Source organism: Nothobranchius furzeri, chromosome 7, assembly GCF_043380555.1.
Source record: "Nothobranchius furzeri strain GRZ-AD chromosome 7, NfurGRZ-RIMD1, whole genome shotgun sequence".
Taxonomy (NCBI): Eukaryota; Metazoa; Chordata; class Actinopteri; order Cyprinodontiformes; family Nothobranchiidae; genus Nothobranchius; species Nothobranchius furzeri.
The window spans coordinates 59,097,735-59,125,354 of NC_091747.1; the positions used below are offsets into that span (position 1 = coordinate 59,097,735).

Sequence of the window (27,620 nt, forward strand, 5' to 3'; positions counted from 1 at the left end):
AAACATACCAAATGCATTGATGAAATGTAAAAATTAAATATTTTCATGTACCTGAAGTTTACATTCATTTTCACTGCTGAACAGTTATGTCACATTATGGGGACACAGACATACTATGTAAATCTGGTATTGCACAAGTATTTAACGCATAATGAGTATTTCATTGGGGTTATTGTGTACCAGGATAATGCCAGTACCAGTTAAACTGTAGAGTTATACACTTTTACTGCAGAGGGGATGAATGACTTACGGTAGCGTTCTGTGTTACATCTGGGATGTCTCAGTCTGCCTCTGAAGGAGCTGTCCATGGTCTCCACAGTGAAATGCAGCGGGTGGAAGTTTTTTTTTAAAGACGGATGTCATTTTTCCCAGCATCGTCCTTTCACGTGTTTCCCCAAATGAATCCAGTAGGCAGCTCAGAACGGAGCTGGCTTTGTGAACTAGCTTGTTCATTCTGGTCCTGTCAAACTATGCAGTTTAACACTCAATTAAAACCCATAATAAATATTAAATGGTACATTTTATTTTGAAGGAATCTACAAGAAGTGATAATGAGTTCTGGTTTAGCTTTACGACTGCTGCCTGTAGTAACTGCTTATTTCCAGCAGAGGGCAGAAAATTTCTTACTCTCAAAAGCCAGATACTAAGGAATTGAGTTTTGATGTTTCCATCCAATTCACCTAAAGTATGTGTTCATCAATCAAATCAAATCAAAATGCAGATTACAAGTAATTATAAGTATTTAGACAAGGAGCAAGTTGGTAGCCCTGTGAATGGAGCAACCATTTTAATTGAGCTTAAGATTCTTGAATCTATCAGGGGTGGACTAATCCCTTCCCTGAGGGCCAGTATCAGCATGTTTTAGTTGTTTCCCTGCTCCAACACACTTGATTCATATGTTCAGCAGCTCATCAGGCTCTGCAAAAGCCTGTTAATCACCTGCTGTTGTTGAAGCAGGGAAACAACTAAAACATGTTGGATACCTTCATTGGGGAAGGGAGTTGTTGTCTACCCCTGATCTAGAATGAAGCACTTCCATACATCTCCAGATAAACTTGAAGACTTATGAATTTGGTCTTTTTCAAAAAACAGAAGCTACAGGATTAGGATGGAAATGAGACGGCATGAAATGACCCAACAGGAAGTTATTGATGAGATAAAAAGCCAAGTCGAAGATTAGCTAGCCAAAGGAATTTATTACACATTTTCTGCTGGATTTGGAAACTGCATTAAACATCAACTAAAGTAAATTAAACCTTCAATTGAATACGTTTTAAACAGTGAAGGAAAAAAAAAACATGTTTATTTTCAGAATTCAACAGGGTTAGACAGACCTGATGAGAAAACAAAGAGAAATCAGAATAAACAACGTTCTTACTTCATGAATTTGGAACTCCTTTGGTACTGACAATTCTTTAGAGGTAAAATATGCAGAAAAATATGAAACATTTAGCAGAATAAGCAGTTCCTAGGCCCGGGTGGGGTTTGGTTCTGTAACATGAACTGGGAGGGAAATGCATGCAGAGTGCCTTTTAGCTAGTAAACTAATTCACATGCAGCTCGTCATGATTGTTGTTCTGCAAAGAAACAAGTTCAGAGGTAACGAGGTTCACAAGAACTGGCTTTTGTAACACATCAGGAAAACAGTGCATTTCAACATTTTCACTACTGAAAAACCAAATACTTCACTAAACTTTAGAAATTAGGTGAATTTTCTTCATCCCTGCATAAATGATGATTTCATTAAATGATTAACCAATTCAGAAATTAGAATTTATGGAAGGAAAAATACATTTTGAGATCAAGAACAAAATACTTCAACCTGTTTCACCAAATCTAAGAGATGCAATAACTGGCTAGGGAAATGACTTTTACCTAGCTTTACTTGAACATCGCTGTTGGTGCGCAGAAAACTGTTTTAAACTTTAAAATCTAAAATAATTGATGACGTTAACGAAGGATCATAAGATTAATGGAGTTCTCATTACAGACGCATGGATTTAAATCCTTGAACACTGCAGGCTAACAGCGTGCAACTAGTTTCTCTTGCTTTACACAAAGTTTAATCCAACGAGCCAATCACTGTCAGAGTCCATTTCAACTCTCGTCCTGGCACTTTTTTATAACATGGAAACATATTTGGTTGCTCATCACTCCACATTACGCTCCGCCCCATTAAAACCGTAACATCCAAAACAAAACACAGCTGCCCAAACACCAGGAAGTTCAGAAGTCTGCACCCAAAAACAAATCAAACCGACAAAAAGTCAAGTATAAAACTCTGGGACACACTGTTCCCGATAAGCTGTTCCACCCGTAAGTGAAATATGAGAGACACTGCTCTCGATAAATACACAACATACAAAACTAACGCACAAAGTGGTAGGCAAAAACTACCGTCAGATCATCATTATGGAAGGCGCTGCTCCCGATAACGTTACTTTTCTCCGACGTAAACTGTGCAACATAAATGGTTTAAATGCAAATTATGGAGCCAGTTTAGTTAATTGTGCCAAAACCGAACACTAGGGTTGGGCATCGAGCATCGATTGGAACCGGTTCCAACTGTTAGTTTTTCCCAGAACCGTTCAAAGTTTTTAATTTCGATTCCTAGTTTTGATTCCTAGAATGCCGACCGGAAGAGGAATCCGCGGCCGGTCTCCGTGAAAATTAAACGTGACCTGCAAATTGTGTTCAACGCTTTTCAGAGCCGATCACACCAGCTGTGTGTGTGCAGCACGAGTCCCCCTCCCCCCACCCGGATATAAACAAACGCGTCTGCCGAACTTTTACTCTGTAATGTAAACTTTAACTCCTGCAGCGTGGAGGAAACTTGTTAAATACGTCAACACGGTGGATTTAATAGAAGCTTTAGAGAACAAACTCTGGCCGGTGTGAGGCGAGTTTGTCTCACTGCAGAAATAAAAACACACACGGAGCGTCGGCAGTCAGACGCAGCAAGCTACGTTTAAGTTTCACTTCCTGTTCTGACTGAACGCTGCTGCAGCATGGAGGTGTAGTTCTCCGTCATCCTGGATATGATCATCCTGAGAGTTTTAGCTGAAAACAGCTGGACGTTCCTGGATATGTTGGAGACATTTAGCCTCTCATCCCGGAGGCTGCTTCCAGACTTTGGTTGTGGTCAGAAACAAACACACTGGTGGTGCTGCAAGTCTGTTTCTTTTTGTCTCCAAAACACGTTCTAGTCTAAATGAAGGCGATGTTGTTGTTCATAGAATTAAAATTCATGTTGCAGTTAAGATTATTTCATCAAGTAGGACCTGTGGTTAGCTGGCTCATGTTAAACATGTCATGTCTTGAAAGAATCGGAATCGATAGGAACCGGAGTCGAAACGAGGAACTGTTCAAAATCAAACGATGCCCAACCCTACCGAACACTGTGTGCTCTTTTTGTTTGACCATATTTAAAGTTTCCAATCCTAATTTGGATATTTATTTCTCCCAGCTTGTGCAGATATGAAGCAGCAGCAGCAGCCGAAGCCTAAAGCTACACAAACGGGAGAATTAGCCACCAGTTCAGGTTCAGCTTCAGCAACAGTTAAGGAGGTTGTTTAGTAGCAGATGCTGCTGTGGCTTTCGACAGTATAACCGTCATAATTATGGAAGGCACTGCTTCCGATAATGCTGCATTAAAACAAAAGACTGATAATAAATATAGTGGGCACTGCCACTGATAAATATATAAAAAGTATAAATAAGGTTTCAGTGCTGTTGGCAGGAGACTGCAGCCTGTTCAGCATGCTGACGGAGTAGGACTGGTCAGTACTTCTATTATTCAAGTATCTGGTGATGCTTCAGTTTTTCATTTTTTCCCAACTGAATTTTAACAATTAAAGAAAAATGTTAATCTAACCCTGAATTAAGAAGGAAAAGGTGTGTTTAGTTTGTGCTTCAGGTGTTGATAATTTAGCACTCGAGTTCATTTTAACAACCTTCACTCCCGTTTTAGATCTCATTGTCGATGTCCCAGATGTTCCCCACCATGGCGTTGGCACATCCCTGCAGGGTCCAGGTTGCCAGGGCCAGCTGGGTGCGGAGCTGCTCCGTGTCGTTGGTTTGGGCGATGGACGCCAAGGTGTGAGGACCGTGACCGAGCAGGATGTGGCGGAAGGGAGTCTCAACCGGGGACATGTACGGGGAGATGAGAGAGTGCTCAACCTGAAGAAAGAGGTTTTTATTTTCGTTTTAAAACATCATCGCAACGAGAAAAGCCATCTTTAAAAATTCCACTAAATAAAACAACTAATCGTGTATCAAACACACTGAGGTTGGGAGTTTGGATGGATCATCGACCATCTGAGCCTTTCGCGGATCCGTTTTTATGCGTATGAATTAGTTTAGCTGATGGGAAATTACAACAGCTCTTCTTAACTTCCTCCCTTTCAGGATTCTATTGACACTTTGCACGTGACGTCACGCCACTCATGGGACCGCCCCGTTCGCCATGATGGGCGGCATAAAGACGTTTACACACGTCGAAACTCCGGTGAAGCTAGTCAAAACAAGCCCGTTTGTAGTCTTATCGCTTTTATTTAGTTGGTTTCACAGTAAAATGGTAACTTGCTACGTGGCCGGCTGCACTAACAGACAAGGATGTAAAGTCAGCTTGTTTTGATCGAGACTGAGGACGGAGATGAACTGCAGCGATCAAACGGACTAGCAGCCCTCAGGTTTACAGTGAACGTGTTTTTACCGGCTGAGGTTAACGTTTATTTATTTCATGACGAAGACAGGGAAAGGGACAAATGTGATGCGTTCTTCTGATGGATGGATATTCCACCATGGAGGACGCGAGGTACCGCTGTACTGTCCACTAGTTACAATATTGCTCCAATGTATGATTACGTGTGTTAAAATTAGGTTATTTAGTACGAGCGTCGCCGTTGAGAGATCCTGTCTCATCCCGGTGTGAGAGCGGCAGCTGAACACGCGGTGGCACCACCAGTAACAAAAACTAGTAGGGATCCGGACTTTTTTTTTTTTTTTTCAAATCAGCTTCGGTGTAAAGTGAAACGCTGTTTATAACATAAGGTTATAAATCCAGTCGGGTGAATTTAGGCAAAGTAGGCAGCTTGTTTACATCGGTGAACAGCTGCAAAGAGAACTTAAAAGGGGCATTATGGAATTTTGACAGCCAAAACATGTATAGAAATAATAAATGTCTTCTTCATACATTCTCCTGCAATGCCCTGGTCCTGTAGAATGAGCCCTGGCATTTTTACTGTGATTGCCTGTTTTTCTGTAAAATCACAGAAAAAGAGAGATGCCCGGGTCGAGCAGGCTGCTTCATGCGCGTTCACGCTCAGACATCGCCCGTAGCATTTGCTATCAGTAGCTTTAGCAGCAAAGAGAGAGGTAGTGCCAACTCAGCGACTTTGTCGCTGTTCCTAACGCCTAGTGATTAACCTAGCTACATTTCTGACGACCCTTAGCTACTTTCTACTAGATATTTCCTGCAAATTAGCAACAAAATAGCCATTTTCGCTCCAAACCGTTCTTTGAACATTGTTTCAGATGATACAGATACAAAAAGTGTCACTCGTGCTATAGCTCACTCAGTTAGATGGCGGACTCCCGTGCGGAAGACCCAGGTTCGATTCTGGATGTGAACTTAGTTTATTTTTTACATTAATGGTATATTTTCTTACAGTAAGTTGCCCACATTTTTTTTAGACTTGCCGAACAGCATTGAATTCACAGATAAAAAAATGTGGGTTCAACTTTCATTTTGGAACAATTTTTCAAGCAAGGGAAGGGAATGATCTGAGCATGCAGGAGGACTGACCCATCATAAACCTTTGTCGGCTGTGCTGAAGAGAAAGGTACAGAACCACATTATTTAATTAATTAGCTGTGCGTTCCCCTGACCTCTGTCCTCCGGGCCACCCATCCACCCCCCCCCCCCCCCACACACACACACACACACACAGGGCTGTCTCAGCTGTTATTTTCATTAAGGAGTGTGCACGTACAGCATGCGCACCTCGTGCACGAGCCTACTATTGAAGCTGCCGTTACGCTTTGGCCTGAGGGGGCAATCGCGAGCATAAAAATTCAAAACTCCGTCCCTTTAAGCTAACGTCCGTAAGCTAGTTAATAACACTTAACTTTTGTAAACACCACTCTCTATGAGCCCCATCTAGGTGCGCTACTTCTTCTGATAACTGAACATGGGCTTGAACTAGTAGAGGGAATGCTGAAGATCGCAAAACAATTTCAGGCTCTACTTTTCCCGTTGTTTAGTACTCGTGTCGCTCACTGTTTACATGCTTTTGCCGTCCAGCATGGCGGACCCATGTGATTAGGTGACGTAGGTGCAAAGCTGCTCAAACATCAGAAGGACTAACAGTTTGGGCAAAAACTCTAAAACCTGAATATATGAACTTTAAAACAATAAAAGAAGTTCTCTTACACTCATGATCCTGTCATTGAGAATCCGACAGGCCTCTGGGTCGCTTAAGTCCGTTTTGTCGATGGCGAGTTTGATGCTTCCGGCTGCTCGCTGGAACGAACCTCGAGCCTGATTCAGCCAGCTGGGACTAACACCCTTCAGCTGACCAGACTACAACATGATCATCAAAAGCAGAAAACGTTCCGTTTAACATCCCAACAAAGGAAACCTTCTGAATTACGGAATGTCGTGTGTGAGGGTTCCACCTGCGAGAGCTGATTGACGCGAATGTAGATCTGCCTCACGGCGGTTGAGAGGCCGTCGTATCGACTCACGTCCAGATACAGCAGGTGGTCGTGGACCAGCTTCAGAGCCATCTGACCGGCAAACTTTGCCGCCGTGGCGGTGATCTCACTGGTGTGCTGGTTCGTTTGGTAATTGAGATGATCCATGTTGTCCAGGGTGGTGCCATAGTAAGGGTAGGCCTCGGTCTAAAAGGACCCAACACCCCCAAGAGTTCAGTAAATGAACACAACAAGAAAATCAGCTCTGATCGTTTGTTGTTTAGCACCAAACAAAGTAACCGTTTACTCATTCGCCGCCAGCGTTTCTCACCGTTTTTACTGTTTTTTAAGAGCCACAGAACGTTGTGCTATAGGAAGATGTCGACGCCAAAACAAAACGAGGAGACTCACCTCTTACATCAGGAAGAATCCGCGCGTTTTGAGCGCTATCCGTTCTTTCATAATCCGTTGTTGAATTGTGATCGGCAGAAGCTTTTCCGGTTCGCGCCTCACTTTTTACAGCAGCGGCCCAAAACGATCTCCTGACTTAATCGTTTTCAGTCCTAACAGTACCACGGCGACCTGACCTCAACTATCTCTCACCTAATGTATCCTCTGTAATCTCCAACCTTGGAGTAAAAATGGACCAGGCTCTGAAGATGGATGCCTAGGTCAATAACACAGTTAAATCATGTTTTACCAACTAAGACGCATCTCGAAACTAAAGCACATCCTGAGTGTCCGTCTTCTGAAATCGGTGGTCCACACTTTCATCACTTCAAGGCTGGATTACTCCAACTCCTGCTTATATGGCATCAGTAAAGCAGCTCTTTCTAGACTTCAGCTGTTCCAGAATTCAGCAGCTAGGTTGCTGACTGGAGCTGACAGAAGATAACACATTTCTCCAATTCTGAAATCTCTCCACTGGTTGCCCGTGCAGTTCAGGATAAACTTCAAAATTATGCTTCTCACTTACAAATCCTTGAACCATCAAGCTCCTCCATATGTGTGAACTTGTCCATTACTAAAACCCGCCGCGTGCTCTCAGGTCTGAAGATAAGCTCCTCCTAGCTGTTCCCAATGCTCGTTTAAAAAGCCGTGGAGAGAGGGCTTTCTGTGTCTGTGCACCCAAGCTGTGGAACGCACTACCACTGCTAGTGAGGCAAGCACCAACAGCTAGCATTTTTAAATCACGCCTGAAAACTCACTACTTCAACCTAGCTTATACCACATAATTATGAACCTCACTCACATCTGCATTGTTTAAAAATGGAATTCACAATATCAATTTCCTTATTATTCTGGTTCTTTTTTAAACTGTTTTTCTAATTTTTATTCTCCCTGTGTCTTATTGATTTCTAGCTGTTAGTTCTGGAATTTTGTTGTTTTTCCTTTTTATCTTTTATCTGTGTTCGACATGATTGTATAATTTTTTGCCAGTTTAATTAACTAACATTTTTAGTGTACAGCGCCTTGTTTGGTTGTCATGCCTTATTGAATGCGCTTTACAAATAAAATTGGATTGGATTGGAACATGGATGTTCTGCTTCCTGATCACGTGACGTGTGAGTTATGCGGCTGATCGGCTTTAGAGCTGAGATGTTTGTTTTCACAGTGCGGGGGCTCGTTCCGACGCCCACACAGTAAAAAAATAAATAAAAATGCAAACGACGACTTTAGTCGTCATTGGCAGTGAATGAGTTAAATATTTAATTCTGTGCATCCATCGAGACTGCAGGTACCACAGGTCACCAGCAGGTGGCAGAGCTGTGCGGTTTAGTAGTGATTGTAATTATTTTTATCACAATATAAACAAACAGATAAAAATGCACACAGAAACAATTATAACAAATCTAAGAAATAACACGTAACACTGGGATATTAGCAGACACCAGCTAATTAAATTCATTCTGCTTGGTTGACAGGTCACATTAAGAACACGTGAATGCACAGTTGCTACGAAAGCAGAGAAGAGCTGCTACGGTGGGCCTTTAGGTCCAAACAGGGAGGGGAATGCTTTTCCAGCAAGTGTGCATGCTTGGAAAGAGATCTGAACAAAGAGCCAAAACGTGTGTGGCAGTCTTTAAAACTATGGAGTCTTTTTTTGTCCTCAACAGCCATCTCTACGTGCACCAGCTTTTAAAACACAAGACGGTTGAGATGTCCCTTCAGAGGAAAGTACAAAATAATTTTAATAATTGCTTCTGTAGTCAAACTGAAACATAAATTCTGATTATTTGCACGGCCGTTGGATGCTAATAAGCAACTTACTAAATGCTGAACACAGAAAATTGTGCTATATAAATAAAGTTTTGTTTGACTGAGAAAACACCAGTTAATACACGATGAGAAGAAACTCACATCCACAGAGATGAAATGGAAGGAGATGGAGGGAATTCCAGAGAAAGCCAAGAACGGGTAGGCGGGGTCGTCCATCGACATAGGTCTCAGTCTGCAGGCGGTAGAAATATTACAAAGCAGAACATTTTGTTGGTGTTGAGTACAGATAAAACCTTTCAAGAAGAAATAAATGCAGCCAGACATTTTGACATTAACTTCCTACTTACACTTTAGCCTCCCAGTCATTGCCTCCCATCGTTTGGTACATTTTGTCAGAACCAAGAGGTCCCGTCACCTGCAAGAAAGAGGAAGTTTGAGCTGCTTTGTGTCGAAATGAGATCTTGACTGAAGCTTTGTTTTACCTCGTTCATCGTGCTCCCGATGAGGCTGTAGAGCAGCGGACTTGCTGAGGCTACGAAGCTTCCGTGACCTATTGAAAACATACATTTCATCAACTTAAGGGGCGATTTTTGAACAAATGAATGATTGTACAAATGTATTTGGTGTGTACCCATCACTACTCCATCCAGGCTTATGTAGGTGAAGACATTTTTGTCAATCGAAGACATGTAACCCTGAAAACAGAGAGGTTTCAGCACTTTTATCACAGAGAAGCGTTTCTATCTCCAAATACCGAGGAAGGTAAAATGGGATCTTTGTGATATTCGGAGGTTCAGGTTTAGCTGCGTTTCCACTGCTGCATCGGTTTGATTTGAAGTTTGATAAAAGCTGGTTCGACTTGGATCAGCGGCCAGAAGATATGGTCAAGGAGAGGTTTTCCTTGAAGGGTGACTGGGCTCTCCCTTATAGATGGGGTGAGAGGCTCAGTCATCCGGGAGGGGCTCGGAGTAGATCTGCTGTTCCTCCACATCAATAGGAGCCAGTTGAGGTGGCTGGGGCACCTGGTTTGGACGCCTCCCTGATGAGGTTTTCCGGGCACGTCCAACCAGGAAGTGACCTGAAGGAAGACCCAGGACACGCTGGAGGGACTTCGTTTCTCATCTGACCAAGGAACGCCTTGGGATTCCCCCGGAAGAGCTGGCCCAAGTGGCTGTGGAGAGGGAAGTCTGGGTCTTTCTGCTTAGGCTGCTGGTCCCGCAGCCCCCCCCCCCCCCCCCCCCCCATGAATGAAAGACAACGGAAGGATAGATGAAGGGTAGCTGAAAGCCCTCCACAACACAAACTCTAAACTCCAACAACAGAACCTCACGTATTTTTAATTTTCAAGATTTGAACAAAACAATTTCATCACTTCAACATAAATGGTGAGCGTCTCATCTCATAATAAAGATAACATGTACGTCATTCCTTAACCAAACTCTAACTTGTCCGCTTCTTACCTCCAACCACTCGGTGGCACCAACACTTCCATATTCTCCAGCACTCCAGCTTGCAAATACCAGGCTTCTCCTGGGTCTGAACCCATCTAAGAAAATCCAAAACAAGCTCAAATAAGTCTGAAAATACAGTAATGGAGAGAGACCTCTTTCTTCTTCTACAAAGCTTACGCTCATGGCACCAAGCTTACGACAAAGCCAACATCTTACCTTTCTCCACCATCTCATGGAAGGCCTTGGCCAGCTCCACCAGCACAGAGGTGCCAACAGTGGCTTTGGCATAACCTTGTCCCCAAGCGTCTCTCTGAGCTCCCAGGACAATAAATCGATCTGCAGCAAAAAGAAAAGCAGCCATCCATGGTACCACATCTTCAAAATATAAACCAAGTCCTGGATAAAAGAAATCAGACGTACCGGGATCAGAGAATCCTTTAATCACTCCAAACACATTGTGGATCTCCTTGTTGACCAACATGTTGTTTACCTCAACAGTGATGTTCTTAATGCCTCCCAGCTTGTAAAACACAGACTCGAGTTGACCTTTAAAGTTCCTGCCAGCATCAGGACCACCGATTTTCCTGCAGAGGATGGAAGAAGGGTTTAAATGTTGTGAAGAGTAAACCGGATCCTTCTGCGCTGGGCTGTTAGGTCTTACTGGAGAAGAGCTGAAGCTGTGTTAGGGGTGATGGTCTGAGCTGGGATTTTGGGGAGACCGGAGGACTTTGTTGGAGCAAACTGGGTGTGGTTAAAGGAGGGGAATCCAGGGGTGTAGGGGTCACCTGAGCCCAGATGGACCTGGCAACACAATCAAAGATATTGTGTGACTTCTGGCTAAAAAAACTAACTTTCCTGACTGCTGGGCGTGTCCGAGTTAACACGCAACAACTCACATGTCCATAAAGTTCAGTGGTTGCGACGAGTTTGTAGTCTTGAGGATCGGGGTAGATTAGAACAGCAATGGCTCCCTTCTTGGCAGCATTGTCCACCTGAAGAAGCATCATTAGAAGAAGAAATTAGCTTTTATTTCCTCGTCAAACGTCTTTGAGGAATTAAAACTTTCCCTTGTAAGAAAAACATTTTTTCGTCCTTGTTTAAGCCATCGTCTCTTCTCCTGAGAACCGTAAGTGTAGAAACACCTGCTGAGCAAAGCTGATCTTTCCGGCACGCAGCAGCAGCACAGAACCTTCCAGGTCGACGCTCTGCTGCACAACGGTCAGATCTTCTTGACGACCGTAGTTTCCGTAAACCAGTCGGCCCTGAAAACGCAACAAAGAGATTACTGGACACTCAACACATCTCACCTTACGGGGTTTCTCCTGTGTTCAAATATGCATGCCGCCCCAGCCTGATTTCACTTTGCCCTCAGCTATATGGATGTTATTTTAACTGCAGTTGCAGCGTTGCGCCACTACAGGGGCGCTGTATCAGCAGCAGTGCACAGAAAAACGCTAAAACCGCTGCAGAAAAAGATCAAAAATGGCTTTTCTCGTTAGTTGGTACAGATCTATGGTTGGTGCTGTTGACGTCCTGATTTCTCCCCAGGCTCTTCCACATCAGAACAGGGCTGTAACTCTCTGTGCGTGTCTGTCTATTTTTAAACGTAGCACAGGTGCAACATCTTTGAATTACTATATTCCCCAGAACTTTATTGAACAAAAGTAAGTTACGTGTAAGAAAAATGCTTTTTACTGGCGCACAGTGTGGTCATCTGGATGCAGTGGAGGAAAATTAAGGAACCAGCAAAGGCAGAACCGGTCCAAAGTTTGGGATCAAAACTGCAGCTACACGCAGATTGGCTAATGCTAAAGCTAACGGGTAGCAGTCTCACGATCAAGTGGCGCACAGAAAAATATACGATGATCGTAAAACTAAGAAAGACTAAACTCTACAAGCGGATGAAAAGCCCCCACCATCCTGATTATTCTGCATCCTGCAGCGCTACGGATCAGAACCGCTGCAGATACGAGTCACATTCCTGCTACAAGTCTGCTCCACACACAGGAGCAGCAAGTAGGCAAGCCGTTGTAGTATATAATTCACAAATGCTTCTATCTTTGAACATAATTTGAACTGGATTATTGCCATCCCGTACATAATAGACATGCTACCATTACATTGTTAGCAGCAGAAATTAAATGTTATTACCATTTCCAACACAAATGCATGTTAATGAAATGCGTTATATTTTACTGGATATATTTATGTGTTATTTTGACTAAGATGAGTGTTATTAATACAAACCTGAAATCTTACTGAAATGTAGGTCAAATATTAAAAAATATTTAAAACTATAAATATCAGATGGGAAAAGGGGAACTAAACACCAATTTAATGCATAATATTAATAAGCCTTTCATAATAAGAGTCTGTTATTTCAGCCTGATAATTTTGTTGTTTTATTTCATATTTTTAGCAGCAAGCCAGTTTTGTTTCACTTGAAACGTTGTCAAATGAAATATTCTATTAATCCACAGAAGCTTAGATTAGAACACTTAACAAAAAAATATTTGGCCTTTAAAAAGGTGAGGCAGTTGAACACACAGAGCATGCATGTGCTGGCGACGCGTATGGTCAGGATGGTACCATCTCTGCCTCAATTTGAGCCAGGAAAAACCCTGTTACTGCTAAAAAAAAGTCAAGAAACATCAGAACCTTCAGTTCTGAAATGATCGGACTCAGTAAAACTAAACTTAAGGTTTGTCTGGATCCTCCACAGGCGTGACCACTCACAGCCAACATTAGAAAACAACCAGCACAAGCTGTGGCCAAACAGTCAAAACAAGTCAGAAAGATTTGTAAATTTGACGCTTGAATGCTTAAGATTATTACGGACTAAATAAAATATTAGGACAGTTATGTGCTAAATCTCGCACGTAAAGCACATTTAAAGCCATTCGTTGAGTTTCAGACTCACCTGAGCTCTGCCAGTCCCGCTGTAGGCTAGATACCCCTCAGGTTTAAAAGCATCAGAACCAAACTGGATGGTATTTGGACGGTTGCTGCAGAGAATTAAAACCAAAATTCATAAATTAAATATGATACACATAATTATACATGATTAGGGTTGTCACGGTAACCAGTGTAGCGGTAAACCCGGTAAAAAAGTTGACAATAATAACCGTCTTGTTTTTTAAAAAATATTTTATCTCGGTGGATTACCGTCTCTGCGGTGTAGGCACGGTGACCCTTACCAGCCACCGTATCATCTGCTAATGTTGCCGGCGGCACACGTGCACTTTGTTGTTTACAACCAAAACTTTCTTGAAACTAAAGCTGAAATAATGGCCAAAGGAGGAGACGGCAGCACTCAGGACATTTATAATCCCTCAAAGAAAACAAAGTGGGAAGTATGGGCATTTTTTGGATATCTGAAGAATGCCGAGGGACAGTTGATAGAAGACGGCTATCCTGTTTGCAGCACGTGCAGTAGGGCTGCACGATATTAGGAAAACCTGCGATATTCGATAACAGTAGGGCTGCAACAAACGATTATTTGGATAATCGATTAATCGGGTGGGGTCTCGACACGATTAATCGATTAATCGGATTAAATGGGGAAATTTTTAAAAACTGCTAGGGAAACTTTATTTCTCTCCTTCCTTCACTTTATTTAACACAACATTATTAGAAAACAGTTCAATAGCAGAAAAACAACATGCCATCACCTAAATTGTCTTATAAGGTGCATAGACAGAGACCCTAAGCTACATCTATCTGTGACCTAAAATGCTTGGTCCAAGTTAAACAGCTTAAGGGCAATTCTCATCTGTTTTGTTTGATCTCATCAGTTGACATTTATTTTAAATGTAATTAAACATAGGCTGTGAATTAATCAAAATTGATCACTATTTCCAAAAATGACTGAAAAAATACCAAATAAAACAAAAGTAAATGAATGCCATTCTCCTTGCGATGATGCCCTGGGCAACTGCCATAAAGTCACATCAAGAAATGCTGCTGATCATTCCAATGATCCCAAATAGACTCACATTAGGCCACACGAAAGCAACTGAACCCAAAAATATATTAACCAGTATATAACTGCACTCTCACACAACACGCCTGCAGCAACAGTTAGGACTCCTCCCTCCCTTTTAAAAGCGTTTTTGCTTCTGAGGACATTGTGGTTGTAAAACCACATGCTAGTAGTCTGGCCCCGGTGTGATCAACCAGTTTCTGCGGGAATGTGACGGCGGAACCAGGGCCAGATTAACACTTTGTTGTACCCTGGGCAACAATATTCAAGGGCTCCATCATCACGACCCAAGGATCACCATAATGTGGTCACATACAGAATATTTTACTGTAATATGCAGTAAATATACTCAATACTTGAATGCCTGACAACACGTAACCTGCCCAGAGTAACCTTTGACCCACCTCATGTGGACTGACCAATGAGGAGAGGGTCTTAACTTGAGGCCCTCTCTTCATTGGTCAGTCTGCATGAGACTGACTCTCAACTGACGTTCAGTCGTAGGCAGCGAAGCGTCTCTGCAGTGCAAAAGCCCGGGTGGACAGTTTGTTTAATGTAGGGTGACCATATTTCCATTTCCAAACAAGAGGACAGGGGATCTGTGCCTATGACATCACACTATGGCAACACCACACAAACCATGTTGGGACCCATTTTTTGTAAGAACTAAATTAATATCAGATTCTGCCAATAAAAGGGCTCTAAAACAATTCATATGTAAATATTTTGCATATTTAATGCAAAATCTCATTTTTCTGCTTTAGTGCTGCAACAAGGTTTTATTAATAATAAATTATTATACCTTTTGTTTTACTACAGCATTGGTAAGCTTCCTGTGCACAGATTATTAAGGATGCTTGTTTCAGCTGTGAGATTAGACGATAGGATCAATGAAAAAATAAGTTGTCACACACTCCATGGAAACTTTCAGAGAATCCACAAATAGTGGCTTTCAAATGGTTTTGTTACTTTTAGCAGGTTTAGAAAAGAAGCAGATGAGACAGCATGTCTGATAATTTAGTTTTTCATCTGATAATATTAGAACATGTCAGTAATGTCTGAGGGGCTTTTATAAACACCATATAACTAACACTCCTGGAGAGGGCATGAATTACACAGAGGCTTCTGGGGAGCCCAGTTATGGGGGGGGGGGGGGGGGGCATTTTGCCTTGGCCCCCAAAATGTCTTGAAACGGCCCTGGGTGTGTGACTGAGTTTTGAAGGTGATCTGAATTGTATCAGATGTATAACTATAACATGTGTATAACTTATTGTTTTTTTACTGGTAAAAACGTGTAGTGGAGATAAATCTACCTACATTTTACTTTTCAACACTTTGTTTTGTTTTCTTGTTTTTATTTAACTATTTTCCTGTCCTGTCTGTCTCTCATCTTCCTGCATCTCCTCATAATTCTCCAGAAAATCTGTTGCCTGGATTCTTACCTTTTCACCTCATCAGTTACTTTTGAGCAGATCAAAGAGATCTCCTGACCGAAAAGCGCAGAGCGCGTTTTCGATGCTGCGTGAGGTGACATCACCACAGCACAGGTGATGAGCTCCGCAGTAGCGAGCTTCAGGCACAAATAAGACAGAAAATAGAGAACATGTGCAGACAAGAACGATCGTGTGCTAATTATAGTTTTTTTGTTGCGCCACTTTGAGAATGGACCGTGCGCTGGAAGCAGCTGCCTGGATCGCTGCGCAAGAACGCGGAACCGGTTCGCAGCAGCGCAAGTCTGCGGCTCTCCCTCGCGCTGATCTGCGGCTCTCCCTTGCGCTGATCTGCCGGCTCTCCCTCGCGCTGATCTGCCGGCTCTCCCTCGCGCTGATCTGCCGGCTCTCCCTCGCGCTGATCTGCCGGCTCTCCCTCGCGCTGATCTGCCGGCTCTCCCTCGCACTGATCTGCCGGCTCTCCCTCGCGCTGATCTGCCGGCTCTCCCTCGCGCTGATCTGACTTGCTCTGGTCTGCGCGCAACGGCGGGCGGGAAGGGGGGGGGGGGCGCTTTTGGAAGAGTTGTGCGACACAACGAATCGATGACGCAATTCGTTGCCAACGCTTTTAGTAATCGATTTTCATCGAATTTATCGATTCGTTGTTGCAGCCCTAGATAACAGTGCTTAATATTGCGATATTACTCACGATAAATGAACAAATACTAAAGTATGCAGTGTTGATGTCGTCTGGCGTGTGACGTCTGCTCTGGGTTCAAAGCAAACAAAAACTAATGCATGAATTCCATTACAACATAACATTTTATTGCAAAAATAAGCAGCTGCACCTGCTACTGTATTAGCAGCAAAACAACAAACTGCATGCATGCTGTTTCTCAGTGACTTTAAAACATCACCTCCACCATAAAACTTTTTCTGATGCTCCAAATACAGAAAAACATCCCTTACCAGGGTTTTCTGAATAAATAAAGATATCAGAAAATAAGTGTTAAATAATAGTTAACATCACTTAAATGCAACAACAAATTCTCTCATTGCTACTGAGCATTTTCTCCACTTATGTGGTTATGATATAAGGCTGTTGCTGTAATTGGGAAGTGAACTGTGCTGGGCCAAACTAGGAGAATATTAAGATTTTCTGAGGGAAAGAGAAAAAACAATTGTCTACCTTTCAGAAGAGGAACTGGCAAAAAACTACATGGAAAATATGTGAAAACGTTTGTTTTTAACCCCAAATTGAACAAGTTTACCTAGATCTTAAAAAGCAGCTCAGATGATGAAACTGCAGCTATGATTCTGATAACAAGCTAACTAATTGAACTAGCTCCTCTTAAGATAACCGGCTAGCAGAGCTTCTGACTGACAGTTTATGTGCAGCAGCAAATCAACTATCCTGATTAACAAGGTTATAAAAGCTCATAAATGAAAAATCCCTGATATGTGGGGGAACTTTTCCAGGCCCTCTTTAGCAGGGTGGGAGTGTTGTAGCCTTTTAGCTGGAAGCTAACCGGAGCCCGGGGCTAACATCACCACCCGGTGGAACACTAGCGACATGGAGGTGGGTTGGTTCACCGGCACGTGTCGGGAGTCAGCCCGGTAAAAATGATTAACGACACCGAGCGGAGTTGCGTTCACGTTTGAAAGCAGCGCTGAATCCAGAAACCTCAGCACAAAGTGTGTTCGTTGCTCTGAGCCATCATGACGAACAAGGGAACGGCACCGCTAACTCAGTTCGGGTCGGGTGTTGCTTTCCATCCCAAGGGTCTACGTAGGGGGCGGGCGTTTTACGTGAACGGGACCATCTGATTGGCCGCATATCAGAAGGGCTACATGTGATTGGTCAAATAATACTTCGGCGTAAAAAACTGCTGGTTTACAAAAAGTTGATGTATGACACGGATGGAAATGTTGAACCAAACATTTATCGCCGTTTTTGGCGTGCTTTGCAGATGGGCCTATCGCACGTACGGTTATCGCGATGACGATAATTTTTCGATATATTGTGCAGCCCCTAAGGTGCAGGAAAAAGTGTCTGTGAAAGGCAGCAACGCTTCTAATCTCATGACACATCTGCGTGACCACCACCCACAACTCTACAGTCAACGCAAGGCAGGCTAACGTTAGCGTTTTAGCTAAAATGCGTGATCCGAGGATTTGGGTTGAGGGAGAATGTAACGAGTCGCTTTATAAAGCAGCCGCAGCGCCGCTACCTGCATATTAACCGTGTCGCCGACACCGCCATGTTGAAATGACGCTATGCATTACGGGCTCCCAGGGGCAGATAAGAGTTGGTCTCTCTCCGAGAATAATTATGAATTTAACAACGATTACTGCCTGATGACATTTTCCCACATCTGCAAAGCTCACTGGAAGGACACAAACCGAGGACGATATTTTCCTGATAGGGTTTATTACTCAAGTAAGTAAAACTTTATTTATAATGCACTTTTCACAGATAAAATCACAAAGTGCTTCACAACATACATAAAAAGGTAAAACAGGACAGTAGCACAAGGTCAACTTACATAAAAGCTTGTCTACATATAAGTGTCACAGTAAGGGTAAAAAAGTATCTGATTAGAAGACTACTTGAGTACTAAGTATCATCTGATGTAACATTTTTAAATTGATGACATCAAACAGACAAAAAATAAGAAGTTATGGGCAAATATTGGTATTTTAAAGACTAAAAGGAAAAAATGTAAACAAATAAACAACATAATTACAAAATAACTAATTTTAGGCTAAATTTAGACACAAACTGAGGACAATATTTTCCTGATATACAGGGTTTATTTTGAAAATGTAACACGTTTACAAAAATAACGCGATAATACCGAAAACCGTGATAATTTTGGTCACAATAACCGTGAGGTTAAATTTTCACACCGTGACAACCCTATACATGATATTTATCGTTTCTACGACACTAAATTCTGAGGAAACCGGTCAGATTATCAAGCTGTAATAAAAACCAGACCATATTACCAACCTGTCTGGCTTCTGCAATTGAACATAGTGAATGTCTGTCCAGGGCTCCATCTCCAGGGTCTTGAATGTGTCAAAGATGCGGTTACCCAGGCGCGCGTCTTCCTCACTTCCTGCTGAGCGACTGGGACGATCAAAGTCCCTGCAGGGGACATAAATGAATACACATTATGTACTCTTTGCACCAATCGGGGGAAAATGTAAGACAGAACAATACAAAAATGAGTGCACACTTCCCAACTCTAGATTTATGGAAGCACAGAGCAGAGCTGCCACCCAGGCTAAATAGAATTAGGTCCATGTCATGTTCAGGGTTTCCTCCAGCGCTTTAGAAGCCCCGTGGTCCGCCAGACCAAGCGTCCACCCCCCACCCCTTCTGGCACGGACGACAGACGATAGCAGAATAATCCGTGTACCCAGTACCCGTGTAAGTGACGTGTGACGTAATAAGACGGGTTTTACACACGAGCTCCCTTCTTACCAGGAGCGTTCCAGATGCGCATCGGCAGCAAAAGCCTTCCATGCAGCGAGTCCCACAAGGTCATGAAATCACGGGAGAATTGCAACACCACGCGTGATTTCACAAGTTCACACAATAACAAGCAAGGAGAAAGACAACGGCATGTATCCAAGAAGGTCTGAGGTTTATTTTCTGTTCTGTCTACCTTGGCTACACGGGTTTCACAGGAAATGGCACTTTATTAAAATAGTTAAGCAACAGGAAATCTGCACCTAACTTTTATTTTGAAATGTTTATACGATGCTTTCATGTTTGACTTCCTGTTTGGCCGGATCTGAACTGCAGAGTTTGACGTGTTCTGGAAGCGTAGTGCGTAAAATAAATTCAAAGCTCAAGCAACGTGTCACTACGGTTCCAAAAGGTGACGCTTCGCTGTCGTTGGAAACAAACTCATCGTAGGGTGGGCATCGAGCATCGATTGGAACGGTTCCAAATGTCAGTTTTTCCCATAATCGTTCAAAGTTTTTTATTTCGATTCCTCGAATGCCGACCGGAAGAGGAATCCGCGGCCGGTCTCCGTGAAAAATAAACGTGACCTGCAAATTGTGTTCAACGCTTTTCAGAGCCGATCACACCAGCTGTGTGTGTGCAGCACGAGTCCCCCCTCCCCCCACCCGGATATAAACAAACGCGTCTGCCGAACTTTTACTCTGTAATGTAAACTTTAACTCCTGCAGCGTAGAGGAAGTGTGTTAATACGTCAACACGGTGGATTTAATAGAAGCTTTAAAGAACAAACTCTGGACGGTGTGAGGCGAGTTTGTCTCACTGCAGAAATAAAAACACACACGGAGCGGCAGAAGGCTGAACAATAACCTCTGTTCATTGAGCTCCACTGGCTACCGCTAGCAGCACGCATCAAATTCTAATAGCTAACACTAGCATACAAAGTCCGAGATGGTACGGCTCCCATCTACCTGAATCCTCTTGCAAAGGCTTACGTCTCGGCCCAGCCGCTCCGGTCATCACAGGATCGTCGGCTAGCAGTGCCTACACCACGCTCAGGACAATCCAGACTCTTCTCATGCATCGTTCCACAAATGTGGAATGACCTCCCAAGCACTACCAGAACAGCGGCTTCCTTTTCAATTTACAAGAAACTCCTGAAGACCCTGCTCTTCAGAGAGCATCTTCTAAACTAGCACCCTCCCTGCACCCGTCCCCCCTCTCTACCGTCCACTCCTTGTTCCCTCCTCTCCATGATTGATGTCAAGTTGTTGTTGTTGTTATTGTTGTTGTTAGCCTCAAGGGCAACATGCCGATTATCACTTGTAAGTCGCTTTGGACAAAAGTGTCTGCTAAACACATAAACATAAGAATAATTAAAGTCATCATGCTAGAGCAGCTTATCTGTGGTGGACTACACCAGCTTCTGCCACAATAAATAATAATAATAATAATAATAATAATAAATAACACATTTTAATTTCCTCTCTGAACTATTTCTGTTGAGAGGTTTAAAATCTGTTAGCTTGTTACTGACAGCAGCTACATTTAACTTCCTGTTCTGACTGAACGCTGCTGCAGCATGGAGGTGTGGTTCTCCGTCATCCTGGACATGATCATCCTGAGAGTTTTAGCTGGAAACAGCTGGACGTTCCTGGATATGTTGGAGACATTTAGCCTCTCATCCCAGAGGCTTCTTCCACACTTTGGTTGTGGTCAGAAACAAACACACTGGTTGTGCTGCAAGTCTTTTTCTTTTTGTCTCCAAAACATGTTTTTGTCTAAATGAAGGTGATGTTGTTGTTCATAGAATTAAAATTCATGTTGAAGTTAAGATTATTTCATCAAGTAGGACCTGTGGTTAGCTAGCTCATGTTAAGCATGTCATGTCTTGAAAGAATCGGGAATCGATAGGAACCGGAATCGTTCAAAGTCAAACGATGCCCAACCCTGCTTATAAGAACGGATAAATGTTACGTAACGTTTCGTGATGTTTACGCGTCCACTGGAACGGCTCGGTTAGATTTAGACACACAAGATTGTGGTTGTTCTAACTAATTCACCAGCAGGGTTGTGTCATCTTTTGGGGTTTGTTGGCTACAAGGTGTGACTTCATGGACTTACTTAAGAGTCTTTTCAAAGGCCTGACTGGTGAGTTTCCCTGCGAGGAGCTGAGTGACATCCTGCCAGTTCAGTGAGACATCTGGAAGTGCTGCAGGGGGTGCTGGAGATTCATTCGTTTCACTTTTCTTGCTTGGCATTAAGTCTGCCTCCACCTTTGGACTCCGGTGGCTGATGTGACCAACCAGGAATCCTGGAAGATACCAAACCCAGACACAGAATTCATGAGCTCCTGAGGTTAACCGATTTTATCACAACCAGCTGCTTTCACTGCTTTCCGAGGCCCCATAAACTCACCACTGAAAGGAAATGAGCAGAGCTGGCACAAAACGTTACAAACGTAAGCTGATTGTAACATTTAGCTGATAAGGCAGTCACAAAAATGACAGAAATAAGTCAATTTAATCTGAAAAAGTTCTCAAATGTCAGCTACATTCAAGCCGCCTACACAAGCACTCGTCTGTAGGAGGACGACATTCTCCAAATGCCTTTTCAGTTTGAAACAGAATTGCACAAAACTTGTTTTCCTGTTTGGAAAGATTTTTCTTCGGTTACCTTCTCTGTAGAAGACAAAAGTCAAAGGTTGCAAATACAGGGTTGTTCCAGGCTCAAACTGAGGCAGAGGTGGTACCATCCCGACCGTGCACCAGCACATGCATCCTCTGTGCATTCAACAGCCTCACTTTTTTAAAGGCAATATATTATAAAAGACTTATTAATATGCATTAGATTGGTGTTTACTTCCCTTTTTTCATCTGATATTTATAGTTAAAATATTTTGAAATATTTGACCTACATTTCAGGTTTGTATTAATAACACTCATCTTAGTCCAAATAACGCATAAATATATCCAGTAAAATATAAAGCATTTCATTAACATGCATTTGTGTTGGAAATGGTAATAACATTTAATTTCTGCTGCTAACAATGTAATGGTGGCATGTCTATTATGTACGGGATGGCAATAATCCAGTTTAAATTATGTTCAAAGATAGAAGCGTTTGTGAATTATATACTACAACGGCTTGCCTACTTGCTGCTCCTGTGTTTGGAGCAGACTTGTAGCAGGAATGTGACTCGTATCTGCAGCGGTTCTGACCCGTAGCGCTGCAGGATGCAGAATAATCAGGATGGTGGGGACTTTTCATCCGCTTGTAGAGTTTAGTCTTTCTTAGTTTTACGATCATCGTATATTTTTCTGTGCGCCACTTGATCGTGAGACTGCTACCCGTTAGCTTTAGCTTTAGCATTAGCCAATCTGCATGTAGCTGCTAGCCTAGTGAACTAGACCAAATTCTTGCTTTGCAAAGTTTGGTCTAGGCATGCTCCATTGGAACCTCCACAGCTCCTACCAGGACTCTGGCTAGCCAATCACAACTCTCTAGAGGGGTTTCAAACACATAAAGAGCTGTGATTGGTCCATAATGGTGGGCCAATCATAGTGCTCTATCTGCTTAGTGAACAAATCAGAGCTTTATCCCCTTTGTGGGCCAATCAGGGCACTCTATATGCCTGGTGATGCAACAGAGTGAAACAAGAGTATGTCACATTCTTTGTCCAGTGGAATGCGGAGATCATTTGAAAGACAACGGTAGAACACGCCCCACAACCGAGAGCCGTCAATGGAGGGTGGCCAGACTAAATAATACATTTATTTAGTCTGGCTTGCCAGGCTATGTAGCTGCAGTTTTGATCCCAAACTTTGGACCGGTTCTGCCTTTGCTGGTTTCTTTATTTTCCTCCACTGCATCCAGATGACCACACTGTGCGCCAGTAAAAAGCATTTTTCTTACATGTAACTTACTTTTGTTCAATAAAGTTCTGGGGAAAATAGTAATTCAAAGATGTTGCACCAGTGCTACGTTTAAAAATAGACAGACATGCACAGACAGTTACAGCCCTGTTCTGATATGGAAGAGCCTGGGGGGGAAATCAGGACGTCAACAGCACCAACCATACATATGTACCAACTAGCGAGAAAAGCCATTTTTGATCTTTTTCTGCAGCGGTTTTAGCACTTTTATGTGAACCGCTGCTGATACAGCGCCCCTGTAGTGGCGCAACGCTGCAACATCAGTTAAAATAACATCCATATAGCTGAGGGCAGAGTGAAATCAGGCTGGGGCGGCACAACATTAGCTGGAGGCAGCCGCCACGCAAATTTGAACGCAGGAAAAACCCTGAAATAAGAAGCATGAAGTGAATTTTAACCTCTGCTAGAGTTTAAATGCAGAAAATAAAGTAAATCAGACGTGTTTATATGCAGGGGCAGTTGTTCCAGTGTCTAATGTTGGTGTAAATGGAAACAAAACTAACCGATCATAAATATGAGGAGGGTTCCAAGGACCACAAAGACAACAGTACGTCTGTTCTGACGTGGAGGAGCTGGTCTGAAGCTCGGAGAGCCGGCAGCTTCCATCTCTGTGCCGTCATCGATGGCACCTTCCGACAGTTTGACCTCAACGTGGCGCTCTCCGTTCTCCGCCGGCTGCAGGGTGAACCGGCTGTACCGCTCACTTCTCATCTAAGGAGGAAAAATGGTTTCAATGATCAGACCAGAAACAGTTCATGTATCATTTTAAAAGGTCTGCTGAAGCAAAGTGAAGAACTAGAAACACGCCGTGAAAATCATCAAGTTACAGACACTCACCATGCTGTTGAAAGATGATCTAATTCGGTCCATTGTTGTTAATCTGGAGGACGTGAGACAAACATGAGATTACAAACACAAGCAGGAGGGATGTAAACAAGCAGAAATGGTGGGGAGAGCTCCACGAGGTGCGGACGTGATGAGAGTCAGAGCTTCTGTTCCACAGGGAGGGGTGTTTTCTGTGTAAACGCTCAGATTTCCTGAGATAAGGCGTTGAAAAACACAAACCAACAAACCTGTTTTATACACAAGATTCTGCATGTGGATGAAATAGCAGCAGCTTTGTGTGCAGGAAGGATTAAGATCACGTTTTAGGGTTTTATTGCAGGTAAAGCGGATAATTTCAGCTGTGCAGATGTTGACTATACTCTTAAGATTGCACACTTGGATAGAAATAAATAAATATATAAATCACAAACCACAGTCTCAAACTAAATCCCAAAAACCGTGACATGGTACGTAGAACCAGGAACACCATCGTCTGTTTTCCACAAAACAAACATATTTGGCTGTTTGTCATCAGATATTACCTTAAACAACAAAACAATATCGTGTAATGTTTAACTGGAGACAATAAAGCCAGTGTCTCTCACAGATATCTGCTTTCTTTTACCTGCTTCCTGACAATACTTTTGAATGGTTGCACAAGATCTGAACGCTTCTTTGTTTTGCTTTTTTATTCTGAGAAAGCGTTCCTGAAACTGACCCCATCATCACATCTGAAGGACACAAACTGCAGCTAAAGCAAATAAACAGATGGATCGAATGAACGAAGAGCTGGTCGTGTTTTTAAGGCACAAATCTGCAGGTTAAATGCTTAAAACTATAAAAAAAAACTAATAAACTGAAAACTGTCACTACTTCATTAATGACATCATTAATTCACGTCTTTAAATCTGAAATATTCTTAGGATGTGTGATGCTACAACAGGTCAAATTAAAACGTGCACATATGAACATAAATAATGAGAATTGGCATGAGAATAAGAACTTTCTGGATGAGGAGAGGTGAAATCACCAGAATAAAATTTCTGATTTGTTTAAAATGATCTGACAACGTTCATGAATGAAAGCCACTGTTCTGAAGGTGAAACGGTTGCACCACCCTGTCATGACTCAACATGAACGTTTTTCGTCGACATTACAACACGTGGGACGAATTTATGTTCACGATAAACGTAGAAAAACACCAAAAACAACCACTGACAGGAGAAAACGCGAGTTTAAAACTGAATATATAGACATACATTGTGCCGAATCAACAAATAGCACGATATAGAAAAACATAACAGTTTAATTCAGGGATGAAGAACCAACGCGGGTGGCGCAAAGGTACGTGTGTTCCGGGTTTCCGGTATAGGTAAACTGACTTCCGGATAAAACATATCTGAGGTTGTAATAAATGATTTAGTGCATTAATATGTATGAACCAACTTCCCTCACCTTAACCAGACTCTTGTGTCCCTCCGACAACAACGAATAGTCGTGATTTCACCGTGGTCCTTGGCTTTCACCTTCTTTTACGTTACAGAAAGTCACGCCTCCCTTTACGTCATGTCGTAGTTGTCACGTATAAGACTGTATGAAAAGCCATTTAAACATTTAATTCGCAATCAGACCTCTTTTTGATTCCTATCCTACATAACAAAATTGTAATGTATTCTAGTCTAATTGCGTCCTAAAGTAAAGAATCAAATTACAAATGAAGGTATCAAAAGCTGTGTCAGTACTAGTAGATATCTCAAAATCCTTCAGGCGGCTGTTTTAACATTTATTAGGCAGACTGGATAAACATTCCACACACACACACACACACACACACACACACACACACACACACATATATATATATATATATATATATATATATATATATATATATATCTTCTAGTAACATTTCAGTTTCTATCCATAATATTTTTTTCAATCCCAGGAGCCAGGTTGTAACATCAGATAGAAAGAATGTATTTATGGTTAGGAGGTGCTACAAACCGTGTACAAACCGTGGTACAAACCCACGGGGAGAGTGATTATTATAAGTTTATTGCCAGACTTAAAGTCCGTTTTAAAAGAAAATAACATACAGATAAAAGAAAAAAAATACAATAAAATCACAAGAAAAGAAAGGATACCAATTGACATTAATACCAATAAGATCCTATATAAAATCACAAGATATAACTGTAGCGGGAGTAAGGGACAACAAAACTAACTAGGTGAGATAAATCTACCCAAACATTTTAACCAGAGCATTCTCAGCCAAGACATATAACGAGAGCCGCTCAGTGGGATTTGAGAGTGCAACTATGATACTATTGGAAGATTCTTCCAGCCGTCTCATAAACTTGAACATTAAATTTCTTAGAAGTGCCTTAAATTTGCACACTCTCACAGAAACAAACATTTCTACTTGATATCATTACTATATCTGAAATGTTCATTCTTATAGGACAAATTGAATTATGGATGCCTGGAGCACAAACATATACGTAGTGGGACTGGTGCTGCCTAGTGGAGCTGTTGTGTGGCCGGCCACAATGTTAGATGGGTCTCCATTCTCCCCGGTGCATTCATTTCCACTAAGGAAGCGGCTGACCCAACTGAAAAAAACACATTGTATAATCATTTTTCACAAACTGAAAATGAAGATGAAATCACATGAGGTCTATCTAGCTATTACTAAACTACCCATAGATATTTATGTCTATGGCTTCTTGACATCTATCGCCGTCTAGTGGCCTTTTTGCACCATTACCCTCTTAAAATACTGCCGAATATAAATTTTTACTGGTGAGATTGTGTGTGTGTGTGTGTGTGTGTGTGTGTGTGTGTGTGTGTGTGTGTGTGTGTGTGTGTGTGTGTGTGTGTGTGTGTGTGTGTGTGTGTGTGTGTGTGTGCTAAAGCTGTTATGGGGAATTTGGGGTCATTTAAAATCTGTAAAGCACCTTGAGTAGCACTTTGCTTGAAAAGCGCTTTATAAATAAAATCTGATTGATTGATTGTGATGCCTTTGAAATGTACAAAAGAATAATGATGTGGGGCAGCATATCTAGCAGTAAGATAACGTATTTTTAATCATAGATATTTCTAATGTTTTGGTTAAAATTTTGACTTAGTTAATAGGTCCTAACTTTGGTCATAAGCAATATTTTTTTAAAATAAAATTGGCCTAAAGTATGAGCTATGTGATAAATGAGTTTTTCTTAAAAAAACTTTATCAAATATCAAATAATATTTAAGCACCCAAATCTCCTATATGTGAATTTATTGTTATGCTACCTTAGAAACTATTTTATTGTGTTTTTCATTATTAGATTAAGATATAATAACAAACGTTGTGAAACTGTTTAAGGCTAAAGTGAAGATGTGTCAACTGAGTGAAACATTTGACCAGACATTAGAAAAATCATCGATTTTAGAAAAGATGCTCTCTGTAAAACCACCAAATTACCACAAGAGGGCAACACTTACAGGCAGCAGAAGTTTGTTCCTTATGGACATTTTTACACTGCATCTCATCACACAGCAACACATTACATGTTCTAAACAATAGTGGCCGCAGGGCGCGACAGATATTATTTCTTCGAGGAAAAT

General features: G+C 42.1%; 1 protein-coding gene across 1 annotated transcript; it reads right to left on the reverse strand.

Moving 5' to 3' along the window:
- Window positions 1-3,649: 3,649 nt before the first annotated feature.
- tfr1b (transferrin receptor 1b) lies at window positions 3,650-25,588 on the reverse strand. Its single transcript, XM_015955482.3, has 19 exons — window positions 25,470-25,588; window positions 24,027-24,069; window positions 23,693-23,900; window positions 21,379-21,568; window positions 18,793-18,930; window positions 13,288-13,372; window positions 11,510-11,629; window positions 11,264-11,359; window positions 11,029-11,168; window positions 10,788-10,951; window positions 10,584-10,703; window positions 10,377-10,462; window positions 9,548-9,611; window positions 9,399-9,466; window positions 9,264-9,331; window positions 9,058-9,148; window positions 6,679-6,903; window positions 6,434-6,583; window positions 3,650-4,179 (listed from the first exon to the last, which is right to left on the reverse strand). The coding sequence occupies exons 2-19, from the start codon at window positions 24,057-24,059 to the stop codon at window positions 3,967-3,969; spliced, it is 2,259 nt and encodes a 752-aa protein (XP_015810968.3). The 5' UTR covers window positions 24,060-24,069; window positions 25,470-25,588; the 3' UTR covers window positions 3,650-3,966.
- Window positions 25,589-27,620: the final 2,032 nt, after the last annotated feature.